At 47.0% G+C, this 19,771-nt stretch overlaps 4 protein-coding genes across 4 annotated transcripts; 2 read left to right on the top strand and 2 right to left on the bottom strand.

Moving 5' to 3' along the window:
• Positions 1–51: 51 nt before the first annotated feature.
• Positions 52–4,412, bottom strand: GGS25DRAFT_528094 (Piwi-domain-containing protein; the record flags this gene model as incomplete). Its single annotated transcript, XM_049265152.1, has 9 exons — positions 52–1,787; positions 1,848–2,254; positions 2,307–2,436; positions 2,494–2,642; positions 2,700–2,920; positions 2,974–3,101; positions 3,153–3,272; positions 3,325–3,546; positions 4,401–4,412. 9 exons carry the CDS (start codon positions 4,410–4,412, stop codon positions 201–203), a joined length of 2,976 nt encoding a protein of 991 aa, XP_049112161.1. The 3' UTR covers positions 52–200.
• A 2,875-nt stretch (positions 4,413–7,287) lies between these two features.
• GGS25DRAFT_509857 (uncharacterized protein) lies at positions 7,288–11,574 on the bottom strand. Its single transcript, XM_049262612.1, has 4 exons — positions 10,492–11,574; positions 10,009–10,437; positions 8,919–9,957; positions 7,288–8,860 (listed from the first exon to the last, which is right to left on the bottom strand). The coding sequence occupies exons 1-4, from the start codon at positions 11,224–11,226 to the stop codon at positions 7,800–7,802; spliced, it is 3,264 nt and encodes a 1,087-aa protein (XP_049112160.1). The 5' UTR covers positions 11,227–11,574; the 3' UTR covers positions 7,288–7,799.
• Positions 11,575–12,427: 853 nt separating this feature from the next.
• Positions 12,428–14,103, top strand: GGS25DRAFT_509854 (ASF1 like histone chaperone-domain-containing protein). The gene is made up of 4 exons (XM_049262611.1): positions 12,428–12,830; positions 12,912–12,951; positions 13,020–13,328; positions 13,388–14,103. The coding sequence occupies exons 1-4, from the start codon at positions 12,722–12,724 to the stop codon at positions 13,770–13,772; spliced, it is 843 nt and encodes a 280-aa protein (XP_049112159.1). The 5' UTR covers positions 12,428–12,721; the 3' UTR covers positions 13,773–14,103.
• On the top strand, positions 14,041–16,450 carry GGS25DRAFT_528091 (FMN-dependent dehydrogenase-domain-containing protein; the record flags this gene model as incomplete). The annotated part of the gene is made up of 3 exons (XM_049265151.1): positions 14,041–14,903; positions 15,001–16,243; positions 16,320–16,450. Exons 1-3 carry the CDS (start codon positions 14,757–14,759, stop codon positions 16,448–16,450), a joined length of 1,521 nt encoding a protein of 506 aa, XP_049112158.1. The 5' UTR covers positions 14,041–14,756.
• Positions 16,451–19,771: the final 3,321 nt, after the last annotated feature.

The following is a 19,771-nucleotide window of genomic DNA, read 5'->3' as shown; positions in this document are numbered from 1 at the left end:
TGTTGTGAGGGCCCTGGTCTCAATCAGTCCAATTTGTTGGCGAGAAAATCGTAGTGAAAATTGATCAACCCCTAGAAATCTGGACCGAAGTCCAACCGGTGTTCCGAATGTACAGTGAACCGAGTAGCCGAAACCGAGAGAGAGAGGCATGGGTAGAACAAAAGATATGTTGTACCACTGAGAAGTAACTGAGAAGCAACTTAGACATACCACATAGTGCTGTTGATGAATTGGACCATTTGTTGAGTTGATTTCTCGCCCTCCATGGGAAGAAGCTTTGGTGCCTCCGTATACTTGGATTGCTCGCTATAGATGTCCTCGTCACGTCCTTTCTGTGGGTGTCCCGGCTTACTGCCCGGCGCAATGAAGTTTTCGGCCGGGATTGACTCATGTGAGCGAGCACGATTTGACGCCAAGTGCGAATAGTACACCGCAGGGTGTAGAGATACTGGCGTTGTGGATCGGCAATACTGGTAGCATTGCTGGTAAATCATTCTCATTAGATCATTCGACTTCACTTTAGCTTCATCGAGAATGACCTGGTAGTGCACCGGGCGAGCTGTGCCCTGGATTGCCGAATGTGAGCAAAGATAGAAATCGAAATGCTGGGGATGCGTTACATCTTTATCCACAAGTGTGCCGGGCAATGGGTTGCTGTTGCGATCAGAAGAAAACTTGTCACCAGCTTTCGGGAAGAAGCGGACGTGATGACGCTTTGTCGCAATGATGACTGTGAAATCAGGATCAGGGCAACCCAATTTCTTGAAGACAATTCGCATCTGTTCAACCTCCTCATCCAGAACAGCTTGGAACTGCCCTTCCGAAACACCATCGCGAAGGTAATAGATATGAAGTGGAGACGCATTGTTGGAGGCAATCCAGAATCTAACAAGATTTGTAAGCATCGAGTGCATGCTTTGAGGTTGGATCGTTTCTTGACGATAACCGTTGGTTTGGCACGCTGCGGCAAATCGAGTCGCATTCTTATCCATTGACATAGTAAGGGCAGCCATGGATGGTTGCGAACTACCTGCTCCACCATGCGAGACATCAACTCCAATCATGGCGGTCGGTCGTGTCCAGAACGGTGGAGATGCTGGTTTCGAAGGGTTGGGGACCTTGCAGGTAACACCACCAAGCTTGCTATTTACTTTCATAGCAACGTTGCTCATATATTGAGCTTGACACGTCTTCACGTGGTTGCCTTGGAGACACTGAGACACAATGCCGAACCGGCAGTCCATGTTCCTCTTAATACGCTCGTACACGAGCTGATTCTTTGTCGGTAAAACGAAAAAGATGATTTGAGGATAGGCTTTGCAAAAATTGCCAGTGTCATTCCATGCTTTTTCGCAAATCTCGGAGTAACTGCCGCTTCCAAATGGGATTTGCTTGACGTATGCCGGTTTCTCAACTCTACCGCCATGATTGCGGTAAACACCAGAGAATTGTCGAGCAAAGTGCTCGAGCTCGTTCATTTGACATGTCTTCATGTCCCCGCAGAGGATAAAGGACCATGCCTTTAGAGGAACAGTGTTTGGCTCCAAGAACTTCTTTCCCCGTAGATCCCAACGGCCAGAAGTTCCGGGGTTGATCTTCTGATTGCCAAAAGCGACTTCGGGAGCTGGGAGAAGCCTGGCATCTGTAGTTACCATCTGAGGGTTCACCTTAATGCCGAATGCTTTAAGGTAAGGGTCTTCTGTCCACTTCAGATGCGTAACGCCCTCCATGATATCTTGCTTTCGCTTTGGAGGCCTAGTAGCGGCCTGCTTAATCATGTCCGAAGTCTGCAGGACGCATTAGCTGAAGCCCAATTATTTTTAAGGTGGAAGGTGCTGGGAACATACCTGGTGAGGATTCAACTTGAAAGTGTACCTTTGGTGGTTGATGATGTTGCACAGCTCCATGGGGAAAAACCCCCCACGCGCGCTCTCAACCAAAGGCAAGTTGGGAAATTCGAGACGGATGTTCCATCGCTGTCTGTAATGTTCAAAGACAGAGATGTTCTGTTTGCTTCCGTCTTCTAGTTCTTTCTCGAAGGTAACAGTCTTTGAAGTCGCACCCTCGAGGCCGTACTTGGTATCGAACATAATGCGCTTGATCGTATAGATCTTGGGCTCACCTATCTTTCCTCGATGGTTCACATTGAATTTCAGCTTGTGTAATCGCCGCAAGAACGTAAAGGGCTCGGATGGGATGATCTTGTCCCCGGCCATTTGTGGCTTTAGATTATACGCCATCTTCGGAATATTCCCTACAGAAATATGTTAGAAAGGATATTCCGCATTAATCCCGGCAAGACTTACACTGTTGCCACTCATCTTTTTGAGAGATGACTATTCTCAATGCCAATGAATCAATGCTATCAACGGGCCAGAAGGCTGTCTGGCATCTGTCAACGTTGATCATAAGGCCCGTGCCTCCTCTGTTGATCGTCTGAAAAAGAACTAGTTAGCAACTATTATGAGGCTATCCAAGGAGTCTTGCACTTACCTCGCTCAGTCGAGGAGCGCAATAAACGCCTTGGTTGACGACAAGGTCGCCTGCAAGGGTGCCACGAGGGAACAAGGGATCATAGAAGTTGCGTTTGATGGTGACCCACTGCTCAGATGGGAACTGACGTAGACAGTGGTCAAAGAAATCTATCAGCCTATTAGTGATGCTCATCAAAAGCGTGTAAGTATAATTCAAAGACTTACTCATGCACTCCAACACGTGCGAATCCCAACTAGTTTTGCCAAGGAGGTAACCCTTGAGATAAGCCAGACGAATTACCTTAGTCTGGCGAATAAAAAGATGATACACGCTATGGCGGGTGACCTTCTGGGCCACGTCCTTATGAATAGCCTCAGCTTTTTCCTTGAGTGAATCAAGGTCAACGATGACGCGTGTCTCATTTCGCTCAATCATTTCCGAAGACCTGCGCAAGTATAAGCTTGGAGCATTCAAATCTCGATCAAGAAGAAAACTTACCAAGCGAGCTTGTTACCATCATACAACCATTTACCCCCCTTCTTCCCAAGCATCTCGGTCACGGTCTTTGTGTTCCAAACCTTCTTAACCAAGGCATGCGAATCCTTGAGATTGGGTTCAACAGTAACCTGTTACCTGGTCAGAGGTTGAAATTAATCATGGAATAGTCAAATACTCACATCGTACTGATAGATATCCTTGTCCGACCAACTTGTGACTGGGAAAAGGTTGAGCTGTACCTTAATCCCCTTTCCATCCGTGTTAAAACCCGGACGAGCCGCAAAACGGCTCTCCTTGCCCTAAATGGACCGGTCAGTATTATGTAGATATGAGGAGGTAGGGGGGACTAACCATTCGGAAGGCATCAGCTGGAAGATCCACTCGCTTTCCAACAAGTTCAGTCGCAGTTATAGGTGCACGATCACGAGCAGGGTCAACTCCCGTGCCTTTGGGAAATCCAGAAGGCTTTCCGGTGCTTCGCGTTGGAGATCCAACTTGGGATCCATGCTGGGATCCATGCTGAGAACCGTGCTGTGAACCGTGCTGTGAACCACCATGACGAGAGCCGCCATGCTGTGAGCCGCCATGCTGTGAGCCGCCATGCTGTGAGCCACCATGCTGTGAGCCACCATGATGAGAGCCACCATGATGAGAGCCACCTGAAGCGGATCCGCCGATGGATCCGTGATGGCTAGACATTTTGGCTAGTCTAAAGGATATCAAAGGTTAGTTTCTTTCCGGACCAAGAAAACCAACATTAAGAATAATAAGATGAGAAGTTTCGCAAAGGTTGTCATAGAATGATTGATATGTAAGAGTGGTGAGACAATGAATGACAAGGTAAAGGGACAGACAAAACCTGAAATGGATACTCACCTGCTTGTATCACGTCTATCTCCTAAGATAGAGAGACTATCAATAGACGACTTGGTATCAGTAAATGAATGGTTGTTAAACGATATTGATTAGATAAAACCGTCGAAAGAAAAAGGTCGGATAAAATTTATTAATGAGAAAATGTGTCGGTCTGAGATATTACCTGGTGTCGAGGGACTTGTTAGCACTATGATGTGGTAGAAGAAGATGCGATAGAACAACAATGGTGATGGAAGAGTGTTGCTCAAGAACTGATTGAATATCGATAGGATGTTGTGGCTGCGAAAAGAAAAGAAAAGAAGTAACAAAGGTTTAATTCTTTCCAAGTTAAATATTTCTCATAAAAAGATGGCGTTGAGTAAGAACGTGCTTGTGGTAGAGTTGCGGATATGATTGGGGTGGTTTGCACTAGGGAACAACATTGAAGCCTTATAGTTGACTACCTAGGTACCTAATAGGTGCCTAGGCTGGTAGGTACCAACCCAGGGCAATCCACGATTGGTCACCCACTATTGCTTTCATCATGCTGAGCAAAGAAACGTGTTACTCACCTGGTTTCTCATCCCAGGATTGCTTCACGCAGGTGTGTTTTGTATTATAGGATGTAGAAATGAGATGAGAGTAGGTGTTGAGAAGCAGAATAGAATGGTCCCTTGTAAGCGGTGTTATGAGGAAATGAAAAACGACTTACCTAGCTTCTAAATTTGATTGAGCAAGAGTTATCTGTCTAGGGACACGTTAGTTGGAGTTACCATGTAAACAAGATGGTCGGGAAGTTCTAGGCCGCGGTCGTATAAAGTGCAGGAACGTGAATCTGGGGAAAGGAAGATGCGTAAGAGTATGGGGCGATTAACGTAAAAAGTAAGTGAAGGAGCGATGATGACGGTTCATGGGTTTATTCTGAAGGAAGTTCACGGTAGAATATTAAGAGGAATTAATGTGCTTACCTTGAGAATAAGGAGGAAGGTCGTGTTTGTGTTATGATTAATGAACCGGTGAAGTGAGAATGTAGGAATGCGGGAATATGGTGTGTGGAGGAAGAAGAGGTCGAAAAATGGCGAGGTCGAAAAATTATTAAATAGTCGAAAGGCGGAAGAGAATCAGCCTTGAACGACAGCCAGGTCAGAAATTTGACAAAATAGGGAAAGCGTACTTTGAAGAAATAAATAGGTGCTTGACGTCCTTGTATTTCGACAAAATAGGGAAAGTACAAACTAGATTTGATGGGTTTCATCGAGTTATGGATGTATTTTGCTCAATGGCATCCTTAAAAGTTAGGGTCTTATGTTTTTTTGGATATAAGTGGTCGATTAAATGTCCCATGATGTTGGTGCCTGGTAGCCAAGGGGTAAATCCTAGGTCTGTACCATGAATTGGGTTTTCTTAGAAGTATCTACCTCTACAGGGCAGGAAGGACTCAGGCGGCATGTTTTAGCGACATTCAGAGTCTGTCTAGTGAAATCCCGATTTACCGAATGCATATATGAATGTATCTACATTATATGGGTACGTGGGGCTTACAATGTTTGATGTTGCCTTTAATTGTGAGGCTCAAGGAGATAGATTTCAGATATAAGGAAGGTGCGTCCGTACTAGGTGGTACAATGCACCTACACCTGTCAGTCAGTGTCATACCTACGAGGCTATTCATTTATTAGCTATTAAGTTCTACGTCATGGAACAATATCAAGCCGTGGTCAGATCATGTAACTTCCAAGTTTAGACCCAGGAAAGTCAGAGGCCACTCTATGGATACATAGGACACAATTTATATCATCGGCGATCAGACACGAGAAGAGTACTTTCATTACAAGGCCATATGTGGCAGATACGTAGCGTTGGGTAGTGTAAGAATCGATATACGAATAGCATGTAGGACTATCTACCAAGTTATTGAACCTCATATGAAGCCCAAGAATGGTTCCTGGGGAGTTGGTAATAGGTTGCTAGGTAGAGAATCGAAGTAAATATGTACCTAGGTACCGGCTAACTACATATCATTTGCAGAACGCCCACGGTAAGCCTTTTTTTTCTTTTTTTCTTTTTTTTACAACTGCCTTGGATATCAGGTATCTACTCTAAGTTACCGTCCATCCATAATGGCATGCCATTTCTGGTAGGCATGGCAATCGTCTATATATGACGCCTAAGGTATTCGCCAAGCGGCAATTTTCAATTTCATACGGCTCATGAGAGTATTGCATTGAATTGAAAATAACCATGATGTTAACGACTGATGAAGTCATCCAAATCTACTAGAATGCAAACATATTATGCTTTACTGTAGGGTATCACGTGAGCTTTTGTCTACGCGACCGTCCAAAAGGTCACATGACTTTTCACGTCTCCATGCGACCAACATACACATCATTAAAGACAAGACCCGTCATGCGTGACCAGAAAGGATTTACCTAAATATATTTCATACACCAGCATTATCTTCCTTTTCAATTTCCACAAAGTATATACATTATTGTTAGCACCGACAAAGGATGACACGCTAGATACTCTAGGATATTTTTAAGGGGTTGATCAGCGCGTGCGGAGAGACAAGACCACATAATTTCTCGCAGACCATTTGAATAAGGGCTTTAACTAACTCTAAGAAGCTGCCAACACAGCGCTTGAAGTTATGTAAAGAATGCCCTGTCACTATGACTCCCAGCCACCTGTACCTTGGTCTCAGCATCGCTCATCATCTTGCTTCCGGGGTTCTATATGATGACACTGAATTTATCATCTGCCCGCGTCGTACTTGCGAATAAATTTAACGGAAATAAACTGCTTAGGCAATAGTAAAAAGTTAGCAATTGGCCGGATGTAGTTGAGCTTCGATAGAAGTAAATTATTATTAGACCAAGAATTGGTAACGTTTCAAAACCATTAGAGAGGATTTAACATAACTGTTTTCACCCAATAATTGGGTAGGTACTCAATTATGAGTAGTTACTGTTTGCTATTTTGTGAAAAAGGTTTCTAGATGAATGAGCAGCTCCTCTCGTTTCGTGTTATCGTCTCTTGTTAGTTCGCATGAAGGGAGAGAAGGGGAAGTCCGATGGGTAAACTTATGAGTGCCTAGGAGGGTTGATGTATCAAAGGGCAAAAGTTTAAAGTCTTCCCCCTAACTTGAGTGTCTCCTACACCATTATTGTGAAAGCTTCGAATATGAAAGCAGAGATCGAGTTGTGATCACTACCGTCTCGGCCGTCTCATGAATACAGAGCATAGCGTAATCCGGGCTTCATCTTGGCACAACACAACTCTGTCAGGGAGCCATTATCCCTAAGCCGAAGAACCCTTAACTCATTCGTACGAGACCCAATGACTTTGAGAAAATAACGATGCATATAATTTTTTCCCAGAACCATTACTTAACGTAATCAGCATAGACGAAATATGGCTTTGAGCCCTACGTACAACCCACGATTACATGAATAGAGCAAGAGAGATGGGTAGAATATCTCGATCAACTTATTTGGTATTTACATAGATCTTTCAGCAAAGCTCGACAATATGAGTAAAGGGCCCGCATTGACATGGTAGATATACGCAATAGGAGAATGTCATCATGTGCAAAGTGAAATTCATCGACTACCTACGTAGACATTGATACATATTTTCCCCATACCTAGCTTTCCATCATAGTATGGCTCCTAGAACCCAGCTTAGGATTGAATCTTGATCGGACAGTACTTTGATGGGAACCCGAGCGTAGTTCTCGTCCTCCGATTTACGCATACCACTCATTTCATCGAATAAAAACCAAACTCCAGAGATGCAATCAGTCACAAGACATTCTATGCATGGGGGATTCCTCCTTTATAACGCCACTAGTGGTTCTATATTCAACTAGACAGCAATCGGCTGCTGTGTGCAACAGTATTGGGCGAGTACCACAAGACCTTGTCGTTAGGTTGAATCCACATAGTTTATAAATGTAGAGTACGGCGCTAATAAAAGCCACCATACTGCTGAGGATGTTGAGTTGCCCCTGTATTATACTGGGGAGGCGCATAAGCTCCATTTTGCCATGCAGCAAAGGCCGCATTTCCTTGGGCGGAGTTCTGCGCGAGGGGATTGAACTGTGTCATTCCAGGTGCTTGGTAAACAGCAGGAGGCGGCTCGTATGATCCGCTTGAACCAGGGCGGAGTGGGGAGTTGCGATAGGGCGCTGATGCCTGGCCAATTCCACGGTTTGCTCCGGCGAAGGGACTAGCTGGCCGGGCAGAAGGGCCTGGTGAGTCTCGGTTGGTATGCGGATATGACTGATACTCGGACGAGGCTGGTCGAGTGTGAGCATGTGATTGGGCCGTGTTGCGCGTTGCGATATCCTTCTGAGCTTTCCATTCACTGTAAGGGGGAATGAAAGTGTTCTGGATCAAACGAACTACGCGATCCATGTTGAAGTTATAGCCACCGAGATTCTCCATAGTAGGAATGAGACCAAGGAGGAAGAGAAGATCTCTGGGAATATGAGCATATGGTCCAGCAGTATGCGAAGATGTGCCCTGGCCTTGTGCCCGTCGTTGTTGGTCGAGGCGTCGACCTGCAGCACCTTTCAAGGGCGAAACACCGCGAGCCAACTTTCGAGGTGGATAATCATCCTGATCCTCTTGCGGAAAGGGACGTTTGGGTGAGTTTACAAGTGGTGCAAACTGCGGCAAAGGGCTTCGTTCTATCTGTGGTACTTGGCGAGGAGTACTTCGAGACGAGAGGGATATTTGTTCTACAGATTGCATAATCTTAGGTCGCATCTGTTTGGCAGGGGAGACGATAACTCTGGCCGTGATAGGGTTAAATCTATCTGTCGAAAATCTGGCCGCAAAATGTGCGAGACTAGTGTCTTCAGGGAATAGCTCAGTCATCTGCTTTTCAAGCTCTTTGACCTGAGCCAGTTCGCCGAATTGGGCCTCATAACCATGGAAGTAGGCATAGATCGGTTTCAACTTGGGGGTCAGTTCTGACTTCTCCTTGAAGCGTTTAACAGTCTGGGAGAAGACAACCCGAGCATCTTAGAAGGCGTTAGCAAATTCTGAAATGTGGATAAAACCATCAGTGTAGGTACTTACTAGTGAAATCACGCTTGACGTGAAGATGTTTGAGATATTCAACGATGAAATGCTCTTGTTCCGGGAATAACTTGGCACCTCGTTCGAATATTTTAGTTGCCACGTCATCCTGATATACATCCCACTCCATATGTGCGATTTCAAGGTACACATCGCTAGTAAGTCGGCCTCTCTGTCGAGCTTCAATAAATAAACCTCGCATGCCAACTGGGGGAGTGCTTTTGCCATGTCCTTGTCCTTGTAGTCTCCGGTAGATGCGTGCGAGGGCAATCCAAATATAGGATATGTGTTGTGATAACATTTGGATTTGGGCAGCAAACCCATCCTGCACTGCTTTAATCTTCGACTTCACATTTATAGCATCTGCCGAGGGTTTCTCATTTATCTCTCCCTCGTCTTCTTCGTCACCATCCTCGTTACCCGTGGCCGTAGAATTGAGGGCAGCGTCTTCTTCGTATCTTGCGATAGTCGTGGTTTCTCGATCTTTCAGTTTCTTAATCATGTTATAAAGTGTCTCGAGAACCTGGTCGCAAGGTGCCCTGATGGATTGTACAAGAGCGGCTTTGTCGACGTCATCATCATGCGGGGCTTGGGTTGATTCGATTCGGTCAGCATGCTTCAGAGCCAGTAAAGAGCTCTCCGGGTTAGCTTCACTACCCTCGACAAGAAATTGAAGACCGACGTCCTGGCCTTCTGGACTAATGATATTGGATTCAAAACACCATTCAGCTGCATCAACCCACATCTCTGGCCAAAAGCGTAACGCCATCAGTGATTGCTTGTATGTGTGAAGAATTCTTTGTTGATAAGTATTCGGATCGTCACTTTTCAATACAAGCGGGTCGCTTTTCTCCCAGGCGATCCAGGCTTTCCACAATCGGACTTGCTCCTGGTATTCCTCGCTGCCCCCAAAGCCCGAAGCTGGAGGTAGGCGGGGCAAAGTCGTTCGCTGAAGACCACGGGTTATGTTCTCCAGATGAGTGTTAGCACTCCTAGCCGTCATATAGGATGGCGACCGTTCCTGAAGGAATTTGCGACCCTGTATTCTATTAGCCATGGGTTTATATCGTGGAAGTGAGGTACTACTTACCGTCATCTTATTCAACCCCATTTCAAATTGGTCATACTCCTTCCACAACAAGTTCAGATTTGCCATGGGAATAGAGATAGCCCGTTGGTACGCTTTTCGAAGAAGATCCATCTTCTGTTGGTCTTGCCAACCAGCACCGCCAATCTGGCCAGGGCCAGCCTTGAGAAACTGTATATAATCTTGCCAGATGTTTCCTGCGTCTCGGTCTTGGCCAATGGAGCTGAGAACGAATTCATAGGATTGGCTGACGGTTTGTCGTGCTCGACCAGTGGGGTCGTTCAGGTCATTTCTGCGGCGAATGTAGTTGAGGTACGTTGTCCAAAGTTGAACATGAGGAATCGCTCGTAGGGTTCGGGTGAAAATCGACTCGGCTTCCTTGGTGTTGTCAAGGCTAAGCTCCATGTCAATGTATGTGGCCCAAATCTCCGCCTACAAAGATGTTAGTAATGTGTGCAACAAACGAACAAAGATATTGAAACTTACAGCTTGTGGGAACACAGTTAAAAAGCGTTCATAGACAGATCGCGTCTCGTCTATCTTGTGTCTTTTCTTCTGCTCATCAATCAGAGCTAACCAAGCCTCGAGGTCTCCGCGGGGATCTTCGGTAATACGGTCCTCGAGGATACCAACGGTATCAGCAGGTAACCTTGAACGTGTCGCAGCAGCAGCACTTGCGGGATTAGAAGATGACTTTGGTGCAGGATCACTGCTCACTTGAGCAGGAGCATAGTTAGCCATATCTTGCGAGACAGAAGTTTGCTGGAGCTGTTGTATAGGTGAGTGAGTGAACGGTTGGGCTTGCGCCTCCGATGGAACAGGTTTCAGAGCAACTGGGGGATAATTGGGGGCGGGGGCGGGGACATCATCATCCTCCTCGTCAGAGGAATTGACAATAAAACCACCTGCAGTCTTGGGCTTCTTGGAAGGGCGCGGGGAATCAGAAGCAGGACGCTCTACAATAGGCGCCGGTGCAACAGGAATAGTAACGGATTCTGGATCATATTCTCCACCGTCTTCATCATTGGAGTCATCACCAGCAGATGGAGCTTGTTCAATAGAAACAGAAGATTCTTGCTTTTGTTGATCGCTATTCTCAGTATGTGATGTTTGATTCTCAGAAGCAGAGTCAGTAGCAATACCATTCCAACCATCTGCGCCGCTCCATGCGGGAGGGCCGCCCTGCTGGGCAAACACGTCGCCCGAATCGTCGGTAGCCATAGTGTGGGAAGTGCGCTAGATGGAAATGGATGTCGAGTTGATGGCTGAGTTGTCGGAGGTATTATAGATGATCGCGCAAGGTAGTGTGAGTAAAGAGAGTCGTGGGGGGAGTCGCAAAGGTCGCAGCGAAGGTCATTAGCAGAGATTTAATTGAGGATGGGAAGGGATATCGGGTAGTGAAGGCGACTAGAAGATAAGTAATTAGTATCGTATCAAGTACGATAATGCAAGCCGTCCCAAGAGTTAAGATGTTGTCAATCGGCATTCACGTAGGTGCACATGAATGGGAGTGATCTGGTCGAGGACAATGAAAGAAGTTGTTAAAGAAAGGTTCTAACCAGTCTGGAGCTTTCACAAAACAGTACTATGTAAGAATAGCGCTCTTGCTATCAAGGGCAGAACACACTAAGTAAATCAGACGCTAGCTATTTTGGCATTAGCGCGGCTCAAATCTCTGCGCACGTACCACGAAATCGACATGTAATACCTTCCTAGAATCCTAACCTAGGTGTCTACACTGTACTGTCCCTACCATAAAGTTCATACACATGCATATAACACTTGCCTTGAAGCTCGAATTATGAGGTACATTGAGCAGTACACGGTACATCGTAACTGCTTGTGCCTCAATATGTACTGATCAATGGAGATGGAGATAAAATACAAGGATTTATTTTGCACCTTGTTATTGGCATCGGATTGAACCTCGGCCAACCATTCAGATGCAGGTACAAGTTTTTAACTTTTTGCATATCCATTCCAGTTGTTAGTGATCCTGCTAGCTTCAAAATTGTATGCCATGCCTTCAATGTTGGTGACTACCAACTTTATGTACAGGTAGATAGATCTGTTTACAATGAATATCACTACATATTGAAGTAGACCAAGTATTTATGCAGAGGCAGCTGCCACATTTAAGTGCTGTGCATACATCAAATATCTACCAGGTCCTACCTAGATATGTAACATAATACCTAGTTAGTAGGTAGTTACCTAGTATTAATTACATTATGTACTCAAGTGCTACATTGCTGTAAGTACCTGGATACATATCCATCTCAACAATTAACACACTGAACGGTTAAGCACAAGCCACGTACTGTGCACAGACCAACACTCGATCCTTCCATGTTAGACATGATCGACAGTACCCGACTATAAAAAAGTACGTACCCGATGCAACCACTGAACGCGCTTTCAATTTGTAGAAAGCGCGTCCCTCGCAACTGGAAAAATAGAATAAAATAAAATAGGGCCCCTGCTGGACCCGCGCCAAGTTAACCTGGTTAGGTACCTTTTCGTCGCAAAACAAACACTAGTGTAGGGAAGCAGTTGCCCACCGCCAACTCTCCAGGTCTACGAACTGTTTCTTTTCTTTTTACCACATGCACACACAATTGAACTCTTCTCAAACCACCAGCTTTCTCCATTCCATTTTCTTTCATAAATTTATCAACCCATACACAATAACTCATACACCGCCACAACCTCCAAGATGTCGGTCGTATCCCTTCTGGGCGTAAATATCCTGAACAACCCCGCCAAGTTCACCGACAACTATGTCTTCGAGATCACCTTCGAATGCCTCGAGCAACTCGAGAAAGGTATGGTATATTTAATTATCTGGCAATACTACCCAAGTACTTAGATATAACTGAACCTTCAATTAACTAACAGTGGTGTAGATCTGGAGTGGAAATTGACCTATGTTGGCTCTGCGACCTCGTAAGTCACTTATTCTTTCTGGCTTTGCTACCCAACCAGCATAGTCGCTAATCTCAATCGATCAATAGCGATCAATATGACCAAGAGCTCGACTCTCTCCTGGTCGGCCCTATTCCCGTTGGAGTTAACAAGTTTATCTTCGAGGCCGACGCTCCTAAGACCACCCGTATTCCCGATGCCGATATCCTAGGTGTTACCGTCGTTCTTCTAACCTGCTCCTACGATGGTCGTGAGTTCGTTCGCGTTGGCTACTATGTCAACAACGAATACGAGTCGGATGAGTTGAACGCCGACCCCCCTGCCAAGCCGATCGTTGAAAAGATCCGCCGCAACGTCCTGGCTGACAAGCCACGAGTCACTCGCTTTGCTATCAAGTGGTATGTTGACATCCAATCACTACACTTGTTCAAGAGGTCCTTGCTAATCTGAGATGAAGGGATTCTGAGGCATCTGCTCCACCCGAGTTCCCTCCTGAGCAACCGGAAGCCGACCTTCAAGCTGACGACGAAGAATACGGCGCCGAGGAACTCGAAGATGATGCTGAAGAGGAAGAGGGAGCTGCCGCCGAGAATGCTGGTGAGAGTAGCGCTGCCGCTGCGACTGCTGATGGCGATGCCGAGATGGCAGGCGTTGAGGAGAATGGAGAGCCTGCTGAGGAAGACGAGATGTCTGAAGAAGGAAGTGTCGACCTTGAGAACGAGAGTGAAGATGAGCTCGAAGAGGAGGTTGAGGGCGAGGTTGTCGAGGGTGGTGACGATGCCATGGATGTCGATGAGAAGCCTACTGCCGAATCCAAGTCCCACGAGGTCATGGCTCATTAAACATCGTCCATCATTTGACGATGTTTTCATTTGCGTCTCCGTTCGATAATGACTTTTTTTTAGGGAGGCAGGCACTTGCGAAGTATTACACGAAATTATGAGGAGGGTTGGTATGAGTGTTTATTGGCTAATGGCGGGGGCATGAATACCTACTCTTATGATGGATGAATGGCAAATGGCAAAAGTATTGCTTTGCTTACAGATTTCCGGGTTTCCCTTTTAGAATCACCGATGCGATGTGACTTACAGCACAAACTCTTATTTTCACTGACCTACCTACCTAGGTAGAGTCTTTCGATTAGGTAGCTAAGAAGAGATCCATGCCATTAAATGTTTCCTGTTTTACAAGTGCCCAGGTGTTTAGGTGCGAGGCGTAATATTCGATTTAGAAGCATCTCTCCTTGGACCCGATACCGAATTCGCTACAATACGTCATCTCAAAATAATTCTTTTCCTCCATCAACTAAGTACAATTTACCCCTTGATCATCCCCAGGCGCCAGCTATGGGTCTTGCAAGGGAATACCAGAGTAGGATTCATAAAGCTGTGCCGAATATTTCGTGATCAACGTACAAAATATGCCCGAACCATTCTGAGCTCCGCTTTGGGTAGACGGCAACCGACCAATCACACTTTTCACGAACTAATGCCGTACCAGTCCATAGGTCAATCGCAACGAGAAGCGAGAAATACAAGTAAGATACGGGAGTTAGGCCAGGGGTCGGTCCAATACCAGTCAAGATTGTATTGCGGGGTTGGAGAATATACGACCCCTGAAGCATACTGACCATGCGAATAGAGGTCGACCCGAGCGAAACCGAAGTTCGGGAAATATGTCTGCGGTGTAATATCCATGTAGGCAATGTCCCGATTTCAAATAAGGTGCAGACGTGCCGCTCTCATCTCGAACCCAAAATCATCATCATAATACCTTTCGCCACGTCATAAGGCATCAAATCAAGCGGCTTTTTGGGTAAGAAATATATGATGGCACTTAAGGCTGACGAGATCACGAAGCATAACACCGCTTCCTCGTGCTGGATCGTCATCGACAGCAAGGTGTACGATGTGACATCATATTTGGAAATGCACCCAGGCGGAGCGGCGATTTTGGTAAAGAGAGGCGGAAGAGTACGTTGCCCAAGATAATATCTCGTCTTATTAAATCTGTAATCTTCTTCGAACTTCACTGCCTCGTGCACTACGGAAATAACAAGATAGGTAATAGGATGCTACAGCCGGCTTTCGTAAGGTCCATTCACCAGATTCGCTGCAACATCTACCGAAAGGGAGCTGCTTGGGTGAGATAGATGCCGCGACCCAGGCCTCATTAACTGCTTTAGCAGCATCATCGAGCGAGTCATCGTCTCCATCCACAGCAGCATCGTCTCCATCGCCCGCCCAGGACGGCCCACCGCACATCGCCCACTGCGTAAAGGTGTCCGACTTCGAGGCCGCGGCGCAGGGCGTCCTGTCCCGCAACGCACTCACCTACGTCTCCAGCTCCGCCAACTCCGCGCTCTCCCTCCAGGCGAACCTAGCCTCCTGGTCGCGCATCCGCTTCCGCCCGCGCGTCCTCCGCGACGTCCAGCACGTCTCCCCACAGACCTCCATCTTCGGGCACGCCTCGCCGTACCCCTTCTACCCCTCCGCCATGGGCCAGCTCGGGCGCTGCCACCCGGGCGCCGAAGCCGAGCTCGTCCGCGCCATCGCGCGCCGCGGCGCCCACGCGCTTATCAGCGCCGAGTCCACGCTCCCTCTCGAGGACATCGCCGCCGCGCTCAAAGACGAGCAGCAGAAACCACCACTACTACCACCACCGTCCAGCCAGACGGCCGCGTTCCCGCCCTCCCAGCTCCACTACCAGCTCTACGTGCACACGTCCCGCGCCATCACCACCGCCCGCATCCGCCGCGCCCGCGCCGCCGGCTACCGCAGCCTCTGGATCACCGTCGACACCCCCGTCCTCGGCAAGCGCACCGCCGACCGCCGGCTCCAAGCCGCCTCCGCCCTCGACGCCGGGCTCCCCGCCGCCACCGCCGCGCAGGCAGGCTTGGGCCGGCGCACGCACGCGCCGCAGGGCCACCTGTCGCCCTCCGTCTCGTGGGCCGACCTGGCGTGGATCCAGGCGGAGTGGGGCGCCGACAGGCCCGTGGTGCTGAAGGGCGTGCAGAGCGCGGAGGACGCGCGCCTCGCGCTGCAGCACGGGTGCAGAGGGGTCGCGCTGAGCAATCACGGCGGACGCCAGGCGCACTCGGCGCCGGATGCGCTGACGACGCTGCTGGAGATACGGGAGTACGCGCCGGAGGTGCTGCTGGCGGGGTTGGAGGTCTTTGTGGATGGGGGGTGCAGGGATGGCGCGGATGTGCTGAAGGCGGTTTGCTTGGGGGCGACGGCGGTGGGGGTGGGGAGGCCGTTCTTTTATGCGATGGGGGCGTATGGGGGGTTGGGCGTGGAGAGGTGTCTTGATTGTAGGTTTTCGTTCCCCCCTCTCCTATTTTCAAAGAGATGTCTTCGGACGTGGGTGCTAATGTGTGCTTTGCGCAGTGCTCGCGGAAGAACTACAATCCGGCATGCGACTCCTGGGGATAACGTCCCTGGATGAGGCACGCCCTGAGATGGTCAATGCTACGCGGCTGCTTAACGAGATGTGGCGGCCTGAGAAGAGCCGGTTATGAAATACCTATTCTGCTGAAAAGGTACAACGCAATATTTTTTCGAACGGTATATGCCTAGGGAGGCAAGTAGATATGTTGTTGTACGGATACATAGCGTGGTCAATTGGATACATTCAGAGAGTTATTTTGGATATGCTGGATGGATCAAGATAGGAAAACAAACAGTCTTGGATATAGTGCAGATAACAAAATTGTAATGAATATAGCACATCTTTATTAGAGTAGTTGGGATATGATATATACCAGTGGGTAAGTAGATGCCAAACTCGCGATGTTGCACTTGATAACCCGTTGGTAGCTGGTGGCAGCTCCCCCTGATGACATAGTCCTTGGCTCATCTCAACTTCGTATGTTTACTCAACTTGAAAGCCCACATCAAGCGATACGATATGTCATGTTAGACTATAATTGATCGAATTATGGATCCGGCGTGATATTGCCCGTTGCAGAGTGCCCATTGGACTTCCTGTGGCTGTCTCCGTTATAAGGGGAAGCGTTAGTGGGGGGTACGGCGGCGCTATATAAGCCCCGATTCCTCTGAAATCACCAGCGACAGTCTCGATAGCGTCTGACTGTAAGCCCGGTTAGCGCCGCGGTATATGGCCTCCAGAGTCCAGCCCCAGAGCCAGACTCGTTCTAGCAGTAAGGTGGATAACTATGTACGTCGGGTTCGAATCCGGCGGCGAACGTACAAAAGTGCTTCTGCTTTTCAAAGAAATAAGGACATAAGGCCTGCCATTCACTACCCGAAGCGATCCAACGTGACTAGATGAATCAACCATAATATGGTTGTGCCACGGTCTGCTGTCTTGATGTATCCCATGCGCTAGTAATAGGCCGTTCGTTGCCAATCAAGAGATTTTGACAATAACCTCGGCCGAGTTATCCTGGAAGGTTACATAACACAACTGCAAATCCCGACTGAAAAGTTCAGGCGCAAAGTTGACGTCGCTTTTTTGCGACAAGATCGTATAAAATGTATGCATTTTTTTCTTTTTTTTTTCCTCCATTAAGTAACTTGTATAAAACCGTCTAGACCAGGTATATCTACCAAACCCAAAATAAAAGCTACTGTTGATCATGAAGCTTAGTCATGTCGTCGATGATGTGCGCACATAATGGAAATACTGTGCCCTAGGTATATAAACATCATCAACACAACGGACTATCACATACGACCATAGGATTCGGAAAACTCGGGATCCCGTCCGCTCTCCCATAGATAAGCCGAATACCGCCAGATCAGTAGTTGGGTCGGTGACGACCAGCGAATCCCTGGTGTTGTATGTTTTTTTGACCTTTTTTTCGTTTTTTTATTTTCCGTGGGTTTTAGTGCTATCGTAGACTAACATACCTAGGGAGCTAGCGTATTAGTTCGATGCGCATTTTAGTCCCGGGAGATGGAGGCGGTAGCGCTAGGTTTATGGGTAGTACGCGGGAGCTAGATTGACGGGACATGACGGCGTGGATGTAAGGGAGGTTTGTATCACGTCTCGCGTTGAATAGGAGAACTTTGGTCAAGTTAGTTTCAAAGCTCTATGATGACCACGTGGTGTTGGGACGGTGGGCCAAATCAATTGAAACCGCCAACCCGCCAAAACATTAAAAATATTGATTATATAAGCACAGGGTACAAGGCTCGCCATACAAATTTATATGGTAATAAATGTACCTTTTTAAGGAGGAATAATGCTACATAACCTACCATATACCACCATATACCACCATATATACCACCATATATACCATCTTATATACCATCTTATATACCACCATCAAAGACTCTAGATATTTGATAAAACTTATTCTGAATAGTCAATATATATATACAATTAATTAGAGAGGTAAACAACAGCTGAACAACGGGTGAACAACGGGTGAACAACGGGTCAACAACAGCTCAACAACAGCTCAACAACAGCTAAACAACAACCCAATTACATAGGTGGCTAAGTATGTATTTAGGTGCCTACGTATGCTACAAGCCTCTAAGATACCTCCTAAACAGCTATTTAAGCAGCTAGAGGCTAGAATAACAACTGCAGAGACCTTTAGGGCTGTTGTTAACCCGTTGTTAAGCTGTTGTTGACCCGTTGTTGAGCTGTTGTTCAGCCGTTGTTCAGCCGTTGTTCAGCTGTTGTTGAGCTGTTGTTTACCTATTCAATTAACTATATATATATATATATTGACTATTCAGAATAAGTTTTGTCAAATATCCAAAGTCTTTAATGGTGGTATATATGGTGTGGGCGCAAGGTACATTTATTACCATATAAATTTGTAAGATAAGCCGTGTACCACGTGCTTTTTTTTCATGTTTTGGCGGGTTGGCGGTTTCGTTGATATGGCGCACCATAGTTGGTGTTCTTATGATGCGCCGGTCTTAATTTGCAAGTAAATATAGTTTGACTCAATATGGCGTTTGATCGCGTACAAAGGCACTGACACTTACAAGTGTACCTACTCGCCCGTTCAGTAGGTAATCCTCAGACTGCAAATGCGGAGGGGTGATAGACAATGGCAATGCTTACCCTCAGTCCAGCCACTCATTCGCTGAATATAAGCAGCTGGAATGACATCAGACTTGGCCACTACTCACTCCGTCTTTACAAGAGTAGATATCTTGGCAAGAATTTCTTATTCACGAAATCACAGACTGACTGCTCGATTCAAACAGAGAATGAACGTGTTTAGTCATCTACCAAGGTGACGGTGATTGAACTTCGGTGCCTGCCGCTTCGCGTGCCTCGGTACGCAAGCTATTAACCAATAATGCTGAACATATTGAAAAACACGAACGATTGGTGGTATCTTAGGTCCTAGATTCCGTATCGGCTACAGGTCCGTGGTTAGATCTTACGCCAAGTGCAGGGGCTGCCTGGCAGGGCATTTCTCGAGTGACTCGAGTTTCGCTGATAGTGTTTCGTGTTCGACAATATGATCGTTTCTTCGCGCGTGTCCGGCAAATGCAATAGAAGTTCCTACCAAGTATGTTGAATGTGAAAGGCGACGGTTGTTATATAGATAGCTCGCTACTTAGGCACGCCGTGGTGTTTCATTATATCGTCTTTTTGCTTTAGCCAATTATGGGGTTAACTATGGGGTTACAGATGCCTGCTGCAGATTGATGATCACCGGGATATTGACAGGCATGTCTGTCCAAGACGAGTTTTGACAGCGAGTAATTATTACGACGGGCCGAAAGGATAGCTGGGCACTGAGTGGTATGGGATGATTATTATATGATTGGATTCTACTTCATGGTAACGTCTCGTTCACTTACATGTAATCGTGTTGGAAGGCTTCTAGAAACTTGCTAGA

Source organism: Hypoxylon fragiforme, assembly GCF_022984875.1.
Source record: "Hypoxylon fragiforme strain CBS 206.31 chromosome Unknown GGS25scaffold_10, whole genome shotgun sequence".
In the NCBI taxonomy this organism is placed as follows: domain Eukaryota; kingdom Fungi; phylum Ascomycota; class Sordariomycetes; order Xylariales; family Hypoxylaceae; genus Hypoxylon; species Hypoxylon fragiforme.
This window is presented reverse-complemented; position numbering and strand designations above follow the sequence as displayed.